Source organism: Elaeis guineensis, chromosome 10, assembly GCF_000442705.2.
Source record: "Elaeis guineensis isolate ETL-2024a chromosome 10, EG11, whole genome shotgun sequence".
In the NCBI taxonomy this organism is placed as follows: domain Eukaryota; kingdom Viridiplantae; phylum Streptophyta; class Magnoliopsida; order Arecales; family Arecaceae; genus Elaeis; species Elaeis guineensis.
This window is the reverse complement of record NC_026002.2, coordinates 71,785,226-71,803,396: the sequence shown is the minus strand read 5'-3', so window position 1 is coordinate 71,803,396 and position 18,171 is coordinate 71,785,226. Positions and strand designations below refer to the sequence as shown.

General features: G+C 53.6%; 1 protein-coding gene across 4 annotated transcripts in view; it reads right to left on the bottom strand.

The window, feature by feature from the left end:
• The window catches only part of LOC105032832 (diaminopimelate epimerase, chloroplastic), a 72,609-nt gene extending 55,394 nt beyond the window's left edge, over positions 1-17,215 (bottom strand). For all 4 annotated transcript variants that reach the window (XM_073244821.1, XM_073244822.1, XM_073244820.1 and 1 more), the window contains exon 1: positions 16,891-17,215. In XM_073244821.1, coding sequence (XP_073100922.1) covers positions 16,891-17,151 — 261 coding nt within the window. In that variant the 5' untranslated portion in view covers positions 17,152-17,215. The remainder of the gene's footprint in view (positions 1-16,890) is intronic.
• Between the last annotated feature and the right edge of the window lie 956 nt (positions 17,216-18,171).

Genomic DNA, 18,171 nt, shown 5'->3' with positions numbered 1-18,171 from the left:
TGGACCCTCTAGCGGGCCACAGCAACGGTCACGATCCTGCTCCACTTCCTGCGACGGATTCCGCGCGGCTCCATCACTCCCTGGCGGGCCGCAGTAACGGCCACGACTCTGCTCCACTTCCTGCGGCGGATTCCGCACGGCTCCATCACTCCCTGGCAGACCACAATAATGGCCACGATCCTGCTCCACTTCCTGCGACGGATACCGCGTGATTCCTCCATCCTCTGGCAAGTCGCGACAACGGACGCCGCTCTAATCCCCGCGACAGACTCCACGTGGCATGTCCCGATGATAGCCACGATTCCGCTCCACTACTCCTCGCAACAAACTCCTCCTGACTATGGGCAGCCCACTGCCAGACGGTTATAAACGTCGCTGTCAGTCTGTTGCTACCTCCGCCTATAAAAGGGGGACCCCAGATACGTTATTCTCTAAGCTCTATTTTCTATCCCAAGACTGCTAAAATTTTCGTTTGAGCACTCCATTCTTGTTGAGGCAGAGAACTGACTTGAGCGTCGGAGGGTCTTGCCGGAGCAACCCCACCTCCGGTCTAGACTTCTTTTGCAGGTTCCGGCGGCGACTGCAACTCCCACGACTCCAGCTTCTCCGGCGCAGGCGGATCTTTGCACCAACAGGATTGGTGCTAGAGGAAGGAGCTGAACCTTCGCAGTACCCTTATTCTTAAAGAAGCGCTCAACGGAACAGCCCCCGGGCATCTTTTCCAGCGTCCTCTCCTCCTTCCTCCACTAGGTCTTTGCCCAATGCCTCCCCGCAAGGCATCTACGCGACGATCCACGGCCTCCGCGGCTAGATCTTAGGCTCCGGCCTCACCTCCAGTCTCCCAGCCTCCTCCTCCGGCAACGGCGGTTGGCGCGGAGCAATTTGACCTGCTGGCACAACAGGTTAGAGGCCTCACTGAAGCTGTGCAGGCCATACAGTAGCAGCAGCAATCGCAGGCATCAATTCGCCTGGAAAGAGCATCACCGGAACACCAGAATCCGGCGTTGGGGCGGGCCACTTGGGCCAGCCGCCCCGTCTTTCTCGAAAAGACGAATCCGAAGGTGGAGAGCCCTCAGTCGGATCACGATTCCACCCCTGGGAGATCTCTACCCCCATTCTGCCAGAGGACCCTCGAGACCCGTAGTCGAGAGGATTTCCTGGACCAGACTCCAGGAGATGAACCGGCGGATCGAAGAACTCCGCCACGCTCCCCCCGCTTATGGTGAGGATATTTGTACTGACCCTCCTTTCTCTCAAATGATCATGCAGGAGCCAATCCCGCCGAACTTCAAGCTCCCCCAGTTTGAAAGCTACGACGGGACTTCGGACCCGGTTGATCATCTGGAGGCCTTCCGAACGATGATGCTACTTCATGGCGCACCCGACGCCATTCTATGCCGAGCCTTCCCATCCACCTTGAAGGGAGCGACGAGAAACTGGTACTCGGCGCTGAAGCCGGGTACCATCTTTTCCTTCGATCAGATGAGCCACCAATTTGTGGCCCATTTTGTCAGCAGCCGGCGCCCCCAGAAGGGTTCGGAGTCCCTCATCAATATCAAGCAGAGGGAGGAGGAGTCCATTCGAGCCTACATCAACCGTTTCAATGTCGCTGCGCTGGAGGTCCGGAATTTGGACCAGTTGGTAGCAATGGCCGCTCTGAAGGACAGCCTTCAAAAGAATGACCTTTTGTTCTCCCTGGAGAAGAAGTACCCCAGAAATTTTGCTGATCTGTTGGCTCGGGCCAAAGGGTACGCCCGAGCGGAAGAAGCCTTCAAAATGAAGCATGAGGAGACTGCGAGAGAACGGCAGGGAGTAAGCCCGCAGTCGAAGAAGGGCCGAGAGAAGCTCGGCCACGTTCTCGAACTCCTCCCGGGCACAAGCGTGTCCATACTCCTCTCCGGGTACGTAGGCAGAGAAGTCCGGACCGTGGAGTTCGGCGGGGTTCTCCACCAGGAAGATTCCGCAACTATGCCCCCCTCAACGCCTCGAAAACCCAAGTGCTGATGGAGGTCAGGGAGCAGCTGCCAAGGCCGGAAAGGATGCGCACACACCCTGGGAAGCGCAATCCTAACAAGTTCTGCCTCTACCATAGTGACCACGGCCACGATACAGAGGAGTGCATTCAGCTCCGGGACGAGATCGAGGAGCTCATCAGACGAGGTCGGCTCGACAGGTTCATTCGACGCCGACCTGAAGGCAGAGAGGATCGGCCAAGGGCCCTGCCGCAACCTGAACCGCTAAGGAGGGAGGAACAGCCCGAAGAACGGCCTCCAATCGGGACCATCGACTCCATCACCGGGGGGGCCTCAAAGAGGAGCAGACCTTCCACGACCATGGGACTCGAGAAACCTGTAAATGTACTACTAACGACTTTGCTTTGAATCAAAATTCCTTTCAACTTTGCATGACTTTCCCTTTTGGCATGGACTTGTTACGACTGGGGATAACCCCTTCAAACAATTAAAACAAGGTCATGTTAGGAACAGGAGGAGAACCTTATCCTAACATGAGCAAAATGAAAGTCCGATTATTTTAAGATCGGATCGGAGGAGAGGCCCATATAATGGCCCTTGAGTGCCCCCATGGTCATGTTAAAAACTGGAGGAGAATCTCGTCCTAACATGAGCAAAATGAAAGTCTGATTATTTTAAGATCGGATCGGGGGAGAGGCCCATATAACGGCCCTTGAGTGCCCCCATGATCATGTTAGGAACTGGAGGAGAATCTCGTCCTAACATGAGCAAAATGAAAGTCCGATTATTTTAAGATCGGATCGGGGGAGAGGCCCATATAACGGCCCTTGAGTGCCCCCATAGTCATGTTAGGAACTGGAAGAGAATCTCGTCCTAACATGAGCAAAATGAAAGTCCGATTATTTTAAGATCGGATCGAGGGAGAGGCCCTACAACGCCCTTATGCGCCCCCACAGCCATGTTAGGGACAGGAGGAGAACCTCGCCCTAACATGAGCAAAGTCAAAGGCCCGGTTCTTTTAGACCGGATGGGGGGAGAGGCCCTACAACGCCCTTATGCGCCCCCAAAGCCATGTTAGGGACAGGAGGAGAACCTCGCCCTAACATGAGCAAAGTCAAAGGCCCGATTCTTTTAGATCGGATGGGGGGAGAGGCCCTACAATGCCCTTATGCGCCCCCACAGCCGTGTTAGGGACAGGAGGAGAACCTCGCCCTAACATGAGCAAAGTCAAAAGCCCGGTTCTTTTAGACCGGATGGGGGGAGAGGCCCTACAACGCCCTAATGTGCCCCCACAGCCATGTTAAGAACAGGAAAAAAACCTCGTCCTGACATGAGCAAAGTCGAAGACCCGATTCTTTTAGATCGGATGGGAGGAGAGGCCCTCGCAACGACCTTTATGTGCCCCCACAGCTCCGTTGGGAACAGAAGGAGAACCTCGTCCTAACCTGGAATGAGATCGACTACGTCAAGAATAGAAGGAGGACCTCATCCTGACGATGACAAAAACCCGATCGCCCAACATGATCAGATAAAGGGAAAAATTCCCTCAACGGCATCTCTACGCCTCTACTTGACCCCGCGAAAAGCGAGGGGAAGACCCTCACTCAAAAAAGAGGAGGAAAATCAAAAAGGAAAGCGACGAACTACACCGGCAACAAATGAAAAACAAACTACACCAAAAACATAGGGGACTTCGTCTCAACAAAGACGGAAGCTCCTACCGAACATCTCCGGTCTCTAAGAAGGCTCTCGACGCAGGCCAAGAAAACAATGACCCCTTCAAGGTAATGCGAAGTTCAGACTACGAGCTCGAGCCTACGGCCATGGACGACAAGAAAAGCAAATCAACGTGACGACGACTGGGCACCTCCGAACGACACCGACGTCGAACAAGTCAAGAGACAAAAGAAGTTCGGCGGACGACGATCTAATGCACTACGTGGACAAGGTAACACAAAATCCCCTTTTCATTTCGTTCGCAAAATATACACTACAAAGCCCAACAGGCTAAAGGAAGAAAAGCAAGGCAACAAGAACAAGACAAAACAACAAAAGAAAAAACATATACATGGGAAGATGGAAGGACAAAAAGGGCCCTAAGGGGGCCCGGCTCCCTCCGATTTCGAACTTTCGGCTTCGGCCCTCGCCAGGGAACCCCTTAAACGATCGACTTCTGCTTCCAATTCCCTCTCCCTCATTAATATCTCCATGTACCTTCGATGAAATCGCTGGCTTTCGTTCTCTGCCTCTCGACGCCTTTTTCTCAGGACCTCGGATTCCGCCTCCGCGTCCTTGACGGCCCGCTGCTCGCATACCAGCTGGATCTTCAATTGCTGCAGCTCGGTCTTTCCCTCCCCAAGAGCGACGGATAGTTCTTCTGCGGTCCTCCTCAGGGATTGGAGTTCGTCGGAATCCTGAGCGGAGGCAGATTGAGCCCCCTCAGTTAGCTGCCTTCGAAGACGGGCAACCTCGTCGGTCGCCATCCGGAGCCTCCCCTTGCATTCGTCCACCTGCTTGCGCCAGCCGGCCCAGTACACATCGTAGCTTGCCTCGACATCCTGGAGCCGCTGCTGGAGATCGGAGACCTTCTTCGACCACTCCCGATCGCTGTCGGCCCGAGCCAAAAGCCGGGATGAACTTCCCTCCAGCTGGCCAACCCTCTCCTGTGCAGCTGACAGTTCCACCCTGAGAGAACTGATCTTGACAGCTTGGGCCCAAATTTGGTCGCTGGCGCGCTTCTTGTGTTCCTCGAGCTCCTTTTCGAAGTTCGCCTTCCTCCGGCTGTACTCCATGATCCCCTTCACGTGGAGATTCCGAAAGTGGATGGCCTCCGCGGTGGTTTCAGAGTGGCTCTCCCTCAACCTGCGGAGTTCGCCTTCCATCTTCTTCGATCTTTTCATTAAATGAAGAACCTCCTTCTTCAGGCACTGGATCATGGACTTCAGTGGAATCTCCTGAGGCAAGGGAAGCGCTTCGGCAGGGCGCTGCCATCGGGAGGTTAACGTGTTAAGACGCAGCTCATTACAAAGAAGAAGAAAGAAAGAAAGAAAAGGAAGAGAAGAAAAGTCCCCCATAAGGAGGAGACCAATTTTATTGACTAAACGTTTCTTGAAGACCAAGGAAAGAAGAAAAATGGCAGCAAAAGAAGAATACAAGATTAGAGGTCTTGGACCTCTGGATCAACAGGGGGACTCGGCACCTTTGGGGGGTGGTCCGCGGTGGCTGCGACGGCGGTGGAGGGTCCGGCTTCGTCCTCGGACGCCTCGTCCAAGAAGCTGAGGTCAAGCTCGGGGAATTTAGCGACCATCTTCTCCTGGCAGAGCTCGAACCCTTTATTGAATGCGGCTCGGGCGAACTCAACCTTCAACTTCTTCATTTCGGTGGAAGCCTTGAACTCCTCCACCGCTTGACCCCTGGCCTCCGAGACCAGGGTCGGGATCTGCTCCGCCATATTGGCAACCTCGGCCTCCGCCCTCCTCACCATCTCCTCCAAGGCTGCCTTCTGTTCCGCCGAGGTCTGTCTCTCTCTCTCAAGCGCCTCTCGGAGACCGACCACCTCGAGGGCCATTTCCTTAAGGCAGGCAGCCTCGGCCTGCTGACCTTCCACCGTCTTGTTTGTTGTCTCGATGTTGGCGAGGAGTTGGTGCCCGAGCTGCAAGGACGACTGGAGGGTCAGAATGGGAGCTGGGAAGTTAATTAAATGAAGAAGCGAAAGAAAAAAAGGAGGATGAATCTGCTTACCTCGAGGAAGGCCCCCAGCGAGTCCCAGACCCGTTGTGTGGGATCGACGCGGACGATCCTCTGGACAACTTCGGGCAGTGAACACCCGTCTACCAGCTTTTTTATTAGATTCAGTGGCAGCCCGGCGACTGCCGACCCTGCGGGCCAAGGTCTTCCTCCTCTCACCCCCTGGCACTTTCTCAGGGCGGATCTCCGAAGCGGGGACTTCGGTAGGAGAACTCAAACCCCTCGAGGAAGCACAGGCGGTTGGAAGCTCAGTGTCCGCAAGGACGTCGGCAGCTGAGGTCGCTTGGGCGGGCGCGGCCGAACTCATCCCCTCCACTCTGGTCTTCTTCGCCGGCCCGGAGGCCGCGGCGCCCTTTCTTTTGAGAGCCTTCAGGTCCCTGGCAAGCATCTGTGCTTCTTCAGCGTCCATGCCTAAAAAAAAAAAAAAAGAGAAAAAGAGAGAGAAAGAGGGCGTGAAAAAGAAGAAAAGAAGAGAAGTAGAAGGAAAGGAAAAGAAAAAAAAAGGGAGAGATGAAATACTGGCGGGATCCAGGGGGCTCAGGCCGATGTTGAACAAAAGCTGTGCTTTCAGGAGGTTGGGAAGAGAAAGAGTTGGATATTTGAGGAGTTTCTGGGAGGCTTGATGGTCGTCCCCCCAGACTGGGCGCCCGGCGGACGGAGTCCCTCAGAAAGCCCCAAGGGGGCAACTCTAGCCTCAGGGTCGGGCATCGAACATAAAGAAACTTCCCCTTCCAGTTATGGATAGAAGGGGCGCCTTTCAGCAACCCCTTCTTGCCGAACTGTGGGGAGAAGTACCACCAATCCTTCACCGTGGGATGACGCTTGAAGGTGTAGAAGTATCTAAACAAGGAAAGGGTGGGCTGGACTTCGACTACATGACAAAGAGAGAGGAACCCTATCAAAAACCTAAAGGAGTTTGGTGCAACCGAAGCCAGAGAAATGTCCAGAAACCGAAAAAGAGCAATGTCAAAAGGCGGAAGAGGAAGCCGGAGTCCGGCACGGAAGGCCTCCTGGTACAGGCAGATGCAGCCGGGGGGAGGGGCACTTGCCCGGTCGGACGGGCCAGGAAGTTCCAGTTCGTACTCCGGAGGAACCCCATACTGAACTCTTATCAGTTGGAGTTCGTCCGGAGTCAGAGAACAAGGAATGGCGTCCGGTGCGAAAACCGAACGAGGTTCAGCTCTACCTACCGGTTCATCTACCGCCTGAGGACTCTGGGAGACTGAGACAGACGAACTCTTAGAGCCACTAGAAGAAGAAGCCCTGGAAGACATCTAGAATCACACGAAGACCACTTACAGAGGCGAAATCCCTAAAAATCGGGGAAATTCACGGGCAAGGTCTCGGGGGACTGATGTGCGGAGCAAGAGGAAGAAAGATCGAACGGCAAAAGGAAGAACAAAAAGAGGAAGGAGTTCCGAAACTAACCTAGGCGATTCGGAGAGGTGCGAAGGCGCGGAAATAGGGACGGCTCGAGGAACGCCTAAGGCTGGAAAGGGCGCTGAGAAAAATCGAAATTCTCAGGGAGAAGAAGGACGCCAGAACGAGACCGACGGATAGAGCGGGACTCTTGGAGGAGGAGTGCGGGTTTAAATAGGCCCTGAGATCCGGCATAATGACGATTGCGAATCCCCTCTAACCGGTCCCTTTTTGCCGCGTGTTCCACTCACCACAGCGGGCGGTTAAAAAGTGGCAAACGGCTGGCAGTGCCTTTATTGCACCACGCCTTGAGCACCGTTCCACTGCAGGTACCAAAAGAGCCTCTTCGACCGCCTCGATTTGAAAAGACTCCAGTGCACGCGCATTAAATGCCAAAATATCTGAGGACGATTGCACGCGGACATCAAGGGAGCAACTTCGACTGTGACAATCTTTCTGTACTTCCTTCATTCGAAATTCGAACTCGGAAGTAGAGGGACTGGTGTTGGGTATAAAATACCCTCAGCCGAAGTTCTCAACGGGATTGACCCTCCCAAGACTCATCCGGCTTTCGACTGCAGATGGTATCTCTCCGGACTTCTCCAACAGCCAGATTTCCACAGTGCTGACTGAACTCCCCCGACAGACGAACTCCCACTGCACCACCCAAACTCCTTCAACATGAGTTCTCCCAGTCGTCTACCAAGCCGCCCCAAGCACTCACTAAGCTCTGCCGCCAGCCAACCTTCTACGACCATCGGCTGCTCCCCGAATCCCTTCCAGACTTCTTCCAGCCAGGTCCAACTCCAATCCGAACTACCTCGGACCTCGCCAACGGCTGAACTTCACCAACGACAGATTCCTACAACTACCAGACTTCCATCCGGACTCCTACGGGAGCCGGATCTCGTCTCCGACTCCAGCCACAGGCAGACTTCGTCCGGACTCCTACGGGAGCCGGACTTCGTCCCCAACCTCAATTGCTGGAAGGCTTCGCCCGGACTCCCACGGGAGTCGGGCTCCGTCCTCGACCTCGACTGTTGGTAAGCTCCGTCCGGACTCTTAAGGGAGCTGGACTTCGTCCCTGACTTTAATTGCAGGTAGACTTCGACCGGACTCCTACGGGAGCCAGATCTCGTCTCCGACTCCAGCCACAGGCAGACTTCGTCCGGACTCCTACGGGAGCCGGACCTCGTCCCCAACCTCAAGTGCTGGAAGGCTTCGCCCGGACTCCCACGGGAGCCGGGCTCCGTCCTCGACCTCGACTGCTGGTAAGCTCCGTCCGAACTCCTAAAGGAGCCGGACTTCGTCTCTGACTTTAATTGCAGGTAGACTTCGACCGGACTCCTACGGGAGCCGGATCTCGTCTTCGACTCCAGCCACAGGCAGACTTCGTCCGGACTCCTACGGGAGCCGGACCTCGTCCCCAACCTCAAGTGCTAGAAGGCTTCGCCCGGACTCTCACGGGAGCCGGGCTCCATCCTCGACCTCGACTGCTGGTAAGCTCCGTCCGGACTCCTAAGGGAGCCGGACTTCGTCCCTGACTTTAATTACAGGTAGACTTCGACCGGACTCCTACGGGAGCCAGATCTCGTCTCCGACTCCAGCCACAGGCAGACTTCATCCGGACTCCTATGGGAGCCGGACTTCGTCCCCAACCTCAATTGCTGGAAGACTTCGCCCGGACTCCCACGGGAGCTGGGCTCCGTCCTCGACCTCGACTGCTGGTAAGCTTCGTTCGGACTCCTAAGGGAGCCAGACTTCACCCCTGACTTTAATTGCAGGTAGACTTCGATCGGACTCCTACGGGAGCCAGATCTCGTCTCCGACTCCAGCCACAGGCAGACTTCGTCCGGACTCCTACGGGAGCCGGACTTCGTCCCCAACCTCAATTGTTGGAAGTATTCGCCCGGACTCCCACGGGAGCCGGGCTCCGTCCTCGACCTCGACTGCTGGTAAGCTTCGTCCGGACTCCTAAGGGAGCCGGACTTCGCCCCTGACTTTAATTGCAGGTAGACTTCGACCGGACTCCTACGGGAGCCGGATCTCGTCTCCGACTCCAGCCACAGGCAGACTTCGTCCGGACTCCTACGGGAGCCGGACCTCATCCCCAACCTCAAGTGCTGGAAGGCTTCGCCCGGACTCCCACAAGAGCCGGGCTCCATCCTCGACCTCGACTGCTGGTAAGCTCCGTCCGGACTCCTAAGAGAGCCGGACTTCGTCCCTGACTTTAATTGCAGGTAGACTTCCATCCGGACTCCTATGGGAGCCGGATCTCGTCTTCGACTCCAGCCACAGGCAGACTTCGTCCGGACTCCTACGGTTGCCGGACTTCGTCCCCAGCCTCAATTGCTGGAAGGTTTCACCCAGACTCCCACCGGAGCCGGGCTCCGTCCTCGACCTCAACTGCTGGTAAGCTCCATCCGGACTCCTAAGGGAGCCGGACTTCGTCCCTGACTTTAATTGCAGGTAGACTTCGACCGGACTCCTACGGGAGCCGGATCTCGTCTCCGACTCCAGCCACAGGCAGACTTTGTCCGGACTCCTACGGGAGCCGGACCTCGTCCCCAACCTCAAGTGTTGGAAGGCTTCGCCCGGACTCCCACGGGAGCCGGGCTCCGTCCTCGACCTCGACTGCTGGTAAGCTCCGTCCGGACTCCTAAGGGAGCCGGACTTCGTCCCTGACTTTAATTGCAGGTAGACTTCGACCGGACTCCTACGGAAGCCAGATCTCGTCTCCGACTCCAGCCACAGGCAGACTTCGTCCGGACTCCTACGGGAGCCGGACTTCGTCCCCAACCTCAATTGCTGGAAGACTTCGCCCGGACTCCCACGGGAGCCGGGCTCCATCCTCGACCTCGACTGCTGGTAAGCTTCGTCCGGACTCCTAAGGGAGCCGGACTTCGTCCCTGACTTTAATTGCAGGTAGACTTCGACCGGACTCCTACGGGAGCCAGATCTCGTCTCCAACTCCAGCCACAGGCGGACTTCGTCCGGACTCCTACGGGAGCCGGACTTCGTCCCCAACCTCAATTGCTGGAAGACTTCGCCCAGACTCCCACGGAAGCCGGGCTCCGTCCTCGACCTCGACTGCTGGTAAGCTTCGTCCGGACTCCTAAGGGAGCCGGACTTCGCCCCTGACTTTAATTGCAGGTAGACTTCGATCGGACTCCTACGGGAGCCAGATCTCGTCTCCGACTCCAGCCACAGGCAGACTTCGTCCGGACTCCTACAGGAGCCGGACTTCGTCCCCAACCTCAATTGCTGGAAGACTTCGCCCGGACTCCCACGGGAGCCGGGCTCCGTCCTCGACCTCGACTGCTGGTAAGCTTCGTCCGGACTCCTAAGAGAGCCGGACTTCGCCCCTGACTTTAATTGCAGGTAGACTCTGTCCGGACTCCCACGGGAGCCGGACCTCGTCCCCGACTTCGACTGAAGGAAGACTTCGTCCGGACTCCTGCGAGAGCCGAACTCCGAGCTCCTCTCAAACGGGTAACTAGCCACCTCTCTCCGTCAGACACTCCAGCCAGACTTCGACCGACAGGCCTGGGCCCTCTAGCAGGCCACAGCAACGGCCACGATCCTGCTCCACTTCCTACGACGGATTCCGCGCGGCTCCATCACTCCCTAGCGGGCCGCAGTAACGGCCACGACTCTGTTCCACTTCCTGCGGCGGATTCCGCATGACTCCATCACTCCCTGGCAGACCACAATAATGGCCACGATCCTGCTCCACTTCCTGTGACGGATACCGCACGATTCCTCCATCCTCTGGCAAGTCGCGACAACGGACGCCGCTCTACTCCCCGCGACAGACTCTACGTGGCATGTCCCGGTGATAGCCACGATTCCGCTCCCCTACTCCTCGCAACAAACTCCTCCTGACTATGGGCAGCCTATTGCCAGACGGTTACAAACGTCGCTATCAGTCTGTTGCTCCCCTCGCCTATAAAAGGGGGACCCCAGATACGTTATTCTCTAAGCTCTATTTTCTATTCCAAGACTCTGCTAAAATTTCCGTTCGAGTACTCCATTCTTGTTGAGGCAGAGAACTGACTTGAGCGTCGGAGGGTCTTGCCGGAGCAACCCCACCTCCGGTCTAGACTTCTTTTGCAGGTTCCGGCGACGACCGCGACTCCCACGACTCCAGCTTCTCCGACGCAGGCGGATCTTTGCACCAACACCTATTATCCAAAATTATATTCTTACATTAATTTTAATTCAAAATTAAATCTAAACAAATCCCAAATCAAAATCCCACTTGGAATCGGACTCTTCACTAAACTCGATCAAAATCATCAAAATGAAGCCTTTCACTATGCTAATCTTAGAAGGATAATTTTGAAAGAGAAACATCTATCAAGAGAGAGAAACAATCTAGAGAAAAAAAATTCTAGAGAGAGAAAATAGAGAAAGAAAGTCCAATTCTAAAGAGCGAAAGTAAGAGTTCAGACTGAAGGAAGAGAGAGAAACTCTCTCTCATTTTTATTTTGTTATTTATTTATTTTTGTCTTTTTTTTTCTTTTTCTTTTCTTTTTCCTTTTTCCTTTTCTTTTTCTTCCTTCTTCTACTTCTTCCCGTGGCCTCCCATGGGTGAAATAGGTGAAACAGGGGACCGAATGGTCCCCTCATAAGGTTGGCCAACCGGCGGTCGGCCGGCACGGGAATGGCCGGCAGCCGGAGGAGAGCGCACCGCCATCCGAAGGAACCCAAACCGGTGGCCGGCGACGACACCGACATCCGAAAACCAGAAAAACTGAAACCTCTCCCACGACAAAATTCGATGACTCTGGTCGCCGGCGAACGTGCACACCGGCATGGGAAGGAAGGGAGAGAAGAGAACCATATGCTTATCTCGAGCTCCGACGACCTCTCCGGTGAGGAATCGCGGCGAGCACGGTGATGATTTTCACGGGCGATTTCTGGCGATCTTCGCTGTTTCGCTCCGAGTTTTTATGATGGGAGGAAGGGGGAAAGGTCCCCCCCTTAAATAGAGTTGGAGGGGGGAGTTTGACTCCTCCCTGGCGGCATTTCCGACTCCGATTAGGAGTCATCGACGGTGAAAGAAGACTCCCACAGGGAGTCTTCTTCATTTTTTTTTTTGGACTTTTGGGTTTAAGGCCTACATGGGCCGGGTACTATAGATTCTGTGTTTCTAAGTGCCTTTTGGAAGGAGTTGTTTGCTATGTGTTGGGTGGATGTCTGGCCAGGACACCACCTCCCAAGATCCTTTCAGTACCACGCGATGCAGCAGGAAGAAAGAAGAAACAAAACAAAAGAAAAAACAATCAAAATACGTGGATCAGCCACAAAAGGGCTCGCCTCCACGGGGCATGCAAACTTCACTATGAAAAGAAAATTTTACAAGAGGAGACCTCACCCTCAACCCTTGTACACCCAATTCTCTCTCACATAAAGTTCCCCTCACAAAAGCTCTCTCTCTCTTGGAGACCCCCTGAACCCCTGAAGAGCCTGGCGACCGCTGTCCAGGAGCCTCCTGCTCCTTCTCTCACAGTGCCTCACGCCTCTCTCTCCTCTCGGTTCGTACGGCGGCGAGAAAACCGAAAACTACCCTCTCTGTTTCGTCTCAGGCCTTTTTAAAGGCTTAAACCTGGTTTAAACTTGATTAGAGAAGGATTAGGACTCCTTAATCAACCCAAATCACGTCCCAGACCGTCCGATCAAGACCGGGAGCCACCTGGGCCGTCAGATCGCGCTCCAATCCACGGAATAGTGCCGTGGACCGTGAGAAACGCGTGGGAAACACCCACGCGGTCCACAGGCCGCGCTGTGGACCACCCGATCCACGGTGGACCGGGGATGGGCCAGCAGGCCGCTGGGTTGCGCGTCCCGCGCAGGCTTGGGTCGCGCGTCCCGCGCGGGCCTGGGTCCCGCGTCCCACGCGGGCCTGGGACGCGCGTCCCGCGCGCCGCCGCCTGCAGCCGCGCCGCTGCCGCCCGCCGCCGGTCGCCGGTGGTCCTCCGCCGCCTCGATTCTCGTACTGACTTCAAAAGCTCGTATCTCCTCCATCCGAGCTCCGATTCAGGTGATCTTGGTCTCGTTGGACTCCGTTTTTCGCCGCAAACCTCGCTGTGGGCTCAATGTGGGCTGAATCTCGAGGCATCAAATCCTAACAATCTCCACCTCGACTCGATATTCGGCCTCCTCCAAACTCCGAGAGCTTCTGGATCTCCTCGCCCCCATGCCCTGGGGCAATCGCCTGCTGATCATGGATGGGCAAACATGGAAGTCGAGCCAGACTGCTCGATCCCATCTCCGTCGTATGCTGTGCTCCTCCTGACCTGAGATCTGCTCGGGGCATTATCCTGCGGCAATAGGAATCTCACCTTGCGACGTCGCCTCTCGTCCTCCCGAGTCTCTTGTCTCGTACCCGATCCGCCTCCTGGAGCTCCACCTCGCTCTGGGCTCCACCTGGCTCCCGATGCTCCACCTCGCACTGGGCTCCCTGTCAGGTAATAATGTCCTCTGCTCCCCTTCTTCCCCTCCAGCACAATCCTATCGCCGCGTAGCACCCTCAGGATTCCTCCACTAGCTACCGTCCTGTAGCCTCTCGAATCCAGTCTGCTAAGTGAGATAAGATTCCGTCTGAAATCGGGTATGTATCGGACCTCCCCCAATCTCCTCACTGCACCGTCATGTGTCCTCCAGCTGACCGTCCCAATGCCTCTGATCGCACAGCTCGATCCATTCGGCAGATATACAGTGCTCTCACTGTTCTCCAGGGAGTCAAACTGCTCCTCTCTGCAACACACATGATAGGGGCATGCAGAATCTAATATCCACTGCTGGGAAGAAGTAGATACCTCGTCAGATATCTCCAGGACATCTCCATCTGAATCACTGCCGGCAGTCGCTACAGCAGCCACCGTCCGATTTTTCAGTTGAGGGCAATCTCTGGCTAGATGCCCCAACTCCTCACACCGGTAACACCTGGTTTTGCTCAAGTCCCTCCTAGACTTAGACCGCCCTCGTTGCGATCTCCTGTCGCTCCGTCTACCGCCTCCTGCACCTCCCGAAGCCACCAAAGCTGAGCTATCGCCACCTGAGCTCGAAGCTGGGTTCTCCCTCCTAAAAATCTCGTTCTGGAGTATCGCCGCGGTGACCTCGTCCATCTTTATAGTGCTCTTCCCCACTAGAAGAGCAGTCACCAAGGACTCGTACGAAGAAGGAAGCGACGCCAGCAAAACCAGCACCCTGGTCTTCTCCTCAACGTTCTCGCCAACGCTGAGAAGGTCGGTGAGGATCTTCTGGAAGTGGCTCAGATGCTCCTGCACGCTCTGTCCCTCAGTCATCCGCAGTTGGTAAAACTGCCTCCAGAGGAAAAGAGTGTTGGTGAGAGACTTCGCCATGTACAACTCCTCGAGCTTCGACCACAGCACCGTCGGGGAAATCTCGCTCAGCACATGGATCACCACCTCATCCGCCAGGTACATGCGGATGGTACTCACCGCCTGCATCTGTAGCCATTTCCAATCCCGCACCTCCATGGTGGTCGGCTTCTCATCGCACAAGAGAGCTTCGATCAACCCCTGTTAGATGAGCACGTCCTTCACCCTTGCCTGCCACAAGGAGAAATTGCTCTTACCATCAAACTTGTTGATCTCCATCTTGATTGTTCCTGTTTTCTCCATCTTCAGTCTTGCTCACCACCACTGCAATCTGCGTCCTTGTACCGCCTTGCTCTGATACCACTTGTTGGGTGGATGTCTGGCCAAGACACCACCTCCCAAGATCCTTTCAGTACCACGCGATGCAGCAGGAAGAAAGAAGAAACAAAATAAAAGGAAAAACAATCAAAATACGTGGATCAGCCACAAAAGGGCTCGCCTCCACGGGGCATGCAAACTTCACTATGAAAAGAAAATTTTACAAGAGGAGACCTCACCCTCAACCCTTGTACACCCAATTCTCTCTCACATAAAGTTCCCCTCACAAAAGCTCTCTCTCTCTTGGAGACCCCCTGAACCCCTGAAGAGCCTGGCGACCGCTGTCCAGGAGCCTCCTGCTCCTTCTCTCACAGCGCCTCACGCCTCTCTCTCCTCTCGGTTCGTACGACGGCGAGAAAACCGAAAACTACCCTCTCTGTTTCGTCTCAGGCCTTTTTAAAGGCTTAAACCTGGTTTAAACTTGATTAGAGAAGGATTAGGACTCCTTAATCAACCCAAATCACGTCCCAGACCGTCCGATCAAGACCGGGAGCCACCTGGGCCGTCAGATCGCGCTCCGGTCCACGGAATAGTGCCATGGACCGCGAGAAACGTGTGGGAAACGCCCACGCGGTCCACAGGCCGCGCCGTGGACCACCCGGTCCACGGTGGACCGGGGATGGGCCAGCAGGCCGCTGGGTCGCGCGTCTCGCGCGGGCCTGGGCCTGGGTCGCACGTCCCGCGCGGGCCTGGGTCCCGCATCCCACGCGGGCCTGGGACGCGCGTCCCGCACGCCGCCGCCTGCAGCCGCGCCGCTGCCGCCCGCCGCCGGTCGCCGGCGGTCCTCTGCCGCCTCGATTCTCGTGCCGACTTCAAAAGCTCGTATCTCCTCCATCCGAGCTCCGATTCAGGTGATCTTGGTCTCGTTGGACTCCGTTTTTCGCCGCGAACCTCGCTGTGGGCTCAATGTGGGCTGAATCTCGAGACGTCAAATCCTAACACTATGCAAGGTGTATGACTGCAGTATTCTACTGCATACCATCCAGAGACAGATGGCCAATCAGAGGTGGTTAATAGGTGTTTGGAGACATATCTCAGGTGTGCTATTGGTGATTCTTCCCATGCTTGGACTGAGTGGTTTCCCTTAGCAGAGTATTGGTTCTGCAATTCAAATGACTCCATTTCAGGCTCTATATGGTGTTCCACCCCCCCTTCATATTCCTTATTTTCCTGGAGATTCCAGTGTTGCAGTAGTTGACATTCAGCTTAGAGACCGTGAGGAATCAATTAAGTTGCTTAAGCATCATTTGCAGAGGGCTGGAAATCGAATGAAACAACAGGCGGATAAGCATAAGACTGATAGGAAATTTGCCATTGGAGATTTGGTTTATGTTAAATTGCAGCCTTATGTCCAAAAATCAATGCACAGAGGGTCACCAAAGTTTGAAGCTCGCTATTTTGGGCCATTTCCTGTGATTGATCGAATTGGGAAAGTAGCATATAAATTGCAATTGCCCTCTACAGCACTTATTCATAATGTTTTTCATGTTTCTCAGCTTAAGCCTGCTTCTGCTACTTTGCCACCTATATCCTCCTACTCTAATGCTTATCCTCAAGCAATTCTTGATAGAAGAATGGTCAAACGTGGTAATGCTGCAGCTACTCAGGTGTTGGTCTATTGGAAAAATTCATCTCCATCAGATTGCACATGGGAATATGTTGATGAGTTAAAGCTGAAGTTTCCATCTTTTTCCTTGGGGACAAGGAAACTTATGGGGGAAAGTATTGATATGAATTCAGTCGAAGAAGAGAGGAACGGCTTCTTAACTAACTCCAGAACAGTTATAACAGCTTAACTGCTGCTGAAGATTGATTGGCTGACGAGCTAGCTGAGCTGGAGCTGTAGTTAGTTAGCTATTCTTCTGTTATAGGAGTATAAATAATCTGTAATTGGAAGATTCATTGAGGAATAAGACTGAAACTTCGGAGTTGATTCTCTGTAATTCTTTGATTTTCGGAATTGCTTGTATCAATGCCCAAGAAATCAAGAACCGGAGGGAGAGAAAGGAGAACGTATCACGAACCGTGATGAAATCTTTGCCGAGGCCCTGGTACTTGACGAAATGGAGTAGGCCAGACTCCTTCCGATCCAATAGCAAGGCATCGGGGGACTTCTTGGGGGCTTCGACGCTCATTGAAGCCGCCGGCGATCTAGAGCTAGGGATTTGGAAAACGAGGACGGGTTTGTCGGATGGAATCGATGGCGGGAGGCGGAGTGGAGAGATCGAGACGAGAGAGCGAAGAGAGGAGTGCAAGAAAGCGAGGGAGATAGAGGAGGCGGCCATGGTCTTCGGCCTCCGAGCCGTCTTCCTCACATACAGGGGGCAGGAGGCACTCGTCTCTTCCCAACGAATGGCGCGGAAGGCTTTTGCCTGACGCTGCCGCAGGAGGTATTTGAACTAATGTCGGCACGTGCAAACCTGACTTTTGGTGGCGTTATGGGATGCTGGGGACTTTCAAGACGAGAAAAAAAAACTACTTGATGGCGGTAGTATGTGTCCGGAGATTTGTTTATTTAATCTTAAAAGTCTCCAATACTGGATTTTGGTGGCTATAATTAAGACGGCTACTGCTGTACTGCAAAGATAGGTTAGAACAAACAATGAAAAATACAGAAAACATGGTACAAACGACCCATGCTGCTAGCATTGTTCAAACTTTCTTCATTTCAAATTTCCTTTAGAAGAGAAACTGAATTCGACGTTGATTTTGTGTCCATCAAAATGAGTAAAAAAACTATCATTGCCGACCCTGGTCTCCATCTTGCATCGGAGAGATGTTTCCAAGGAGCGCACTTCCAACCGCTTCCAAGTTTTCTTTCCTTTTCTTTTTGGCCGCCTTGCAGGGTCAACAGAGCAAACGCAGAACGAAGCATACATATTATTAGTTTTGAAAAATTAGACTTTCAAACTTATATTTTATAGAATCAAAAATTAAATTAAAATAATTTAAAACTAAACAAATCAAATCAAAATAATTTTGATTCAATTTAGTTTAATAATTTAGTTTTGGACTTATTTATGTTGGACTTTTAGTTTTAATTTAAACTTATTAAATTTTTGAATAGTTTCATTATTTGAACTGCAGAATTACATTTGGACTTAGTCTAGATCGACCATGATTTAGAAGAAATGTGATAAACGAGTTTAATTCAAAATTAGACTAAATAAATTATAAAAAATAATTTTTTTTATAAAAAAATTCATTTTGAGATTTTATCATAGTTCTCGTAAACATAAATATTATCCAAAGAAATAATATCAACTTGACTCATCTAAACGAGACTTCAAAGAAATTTAAAAAAA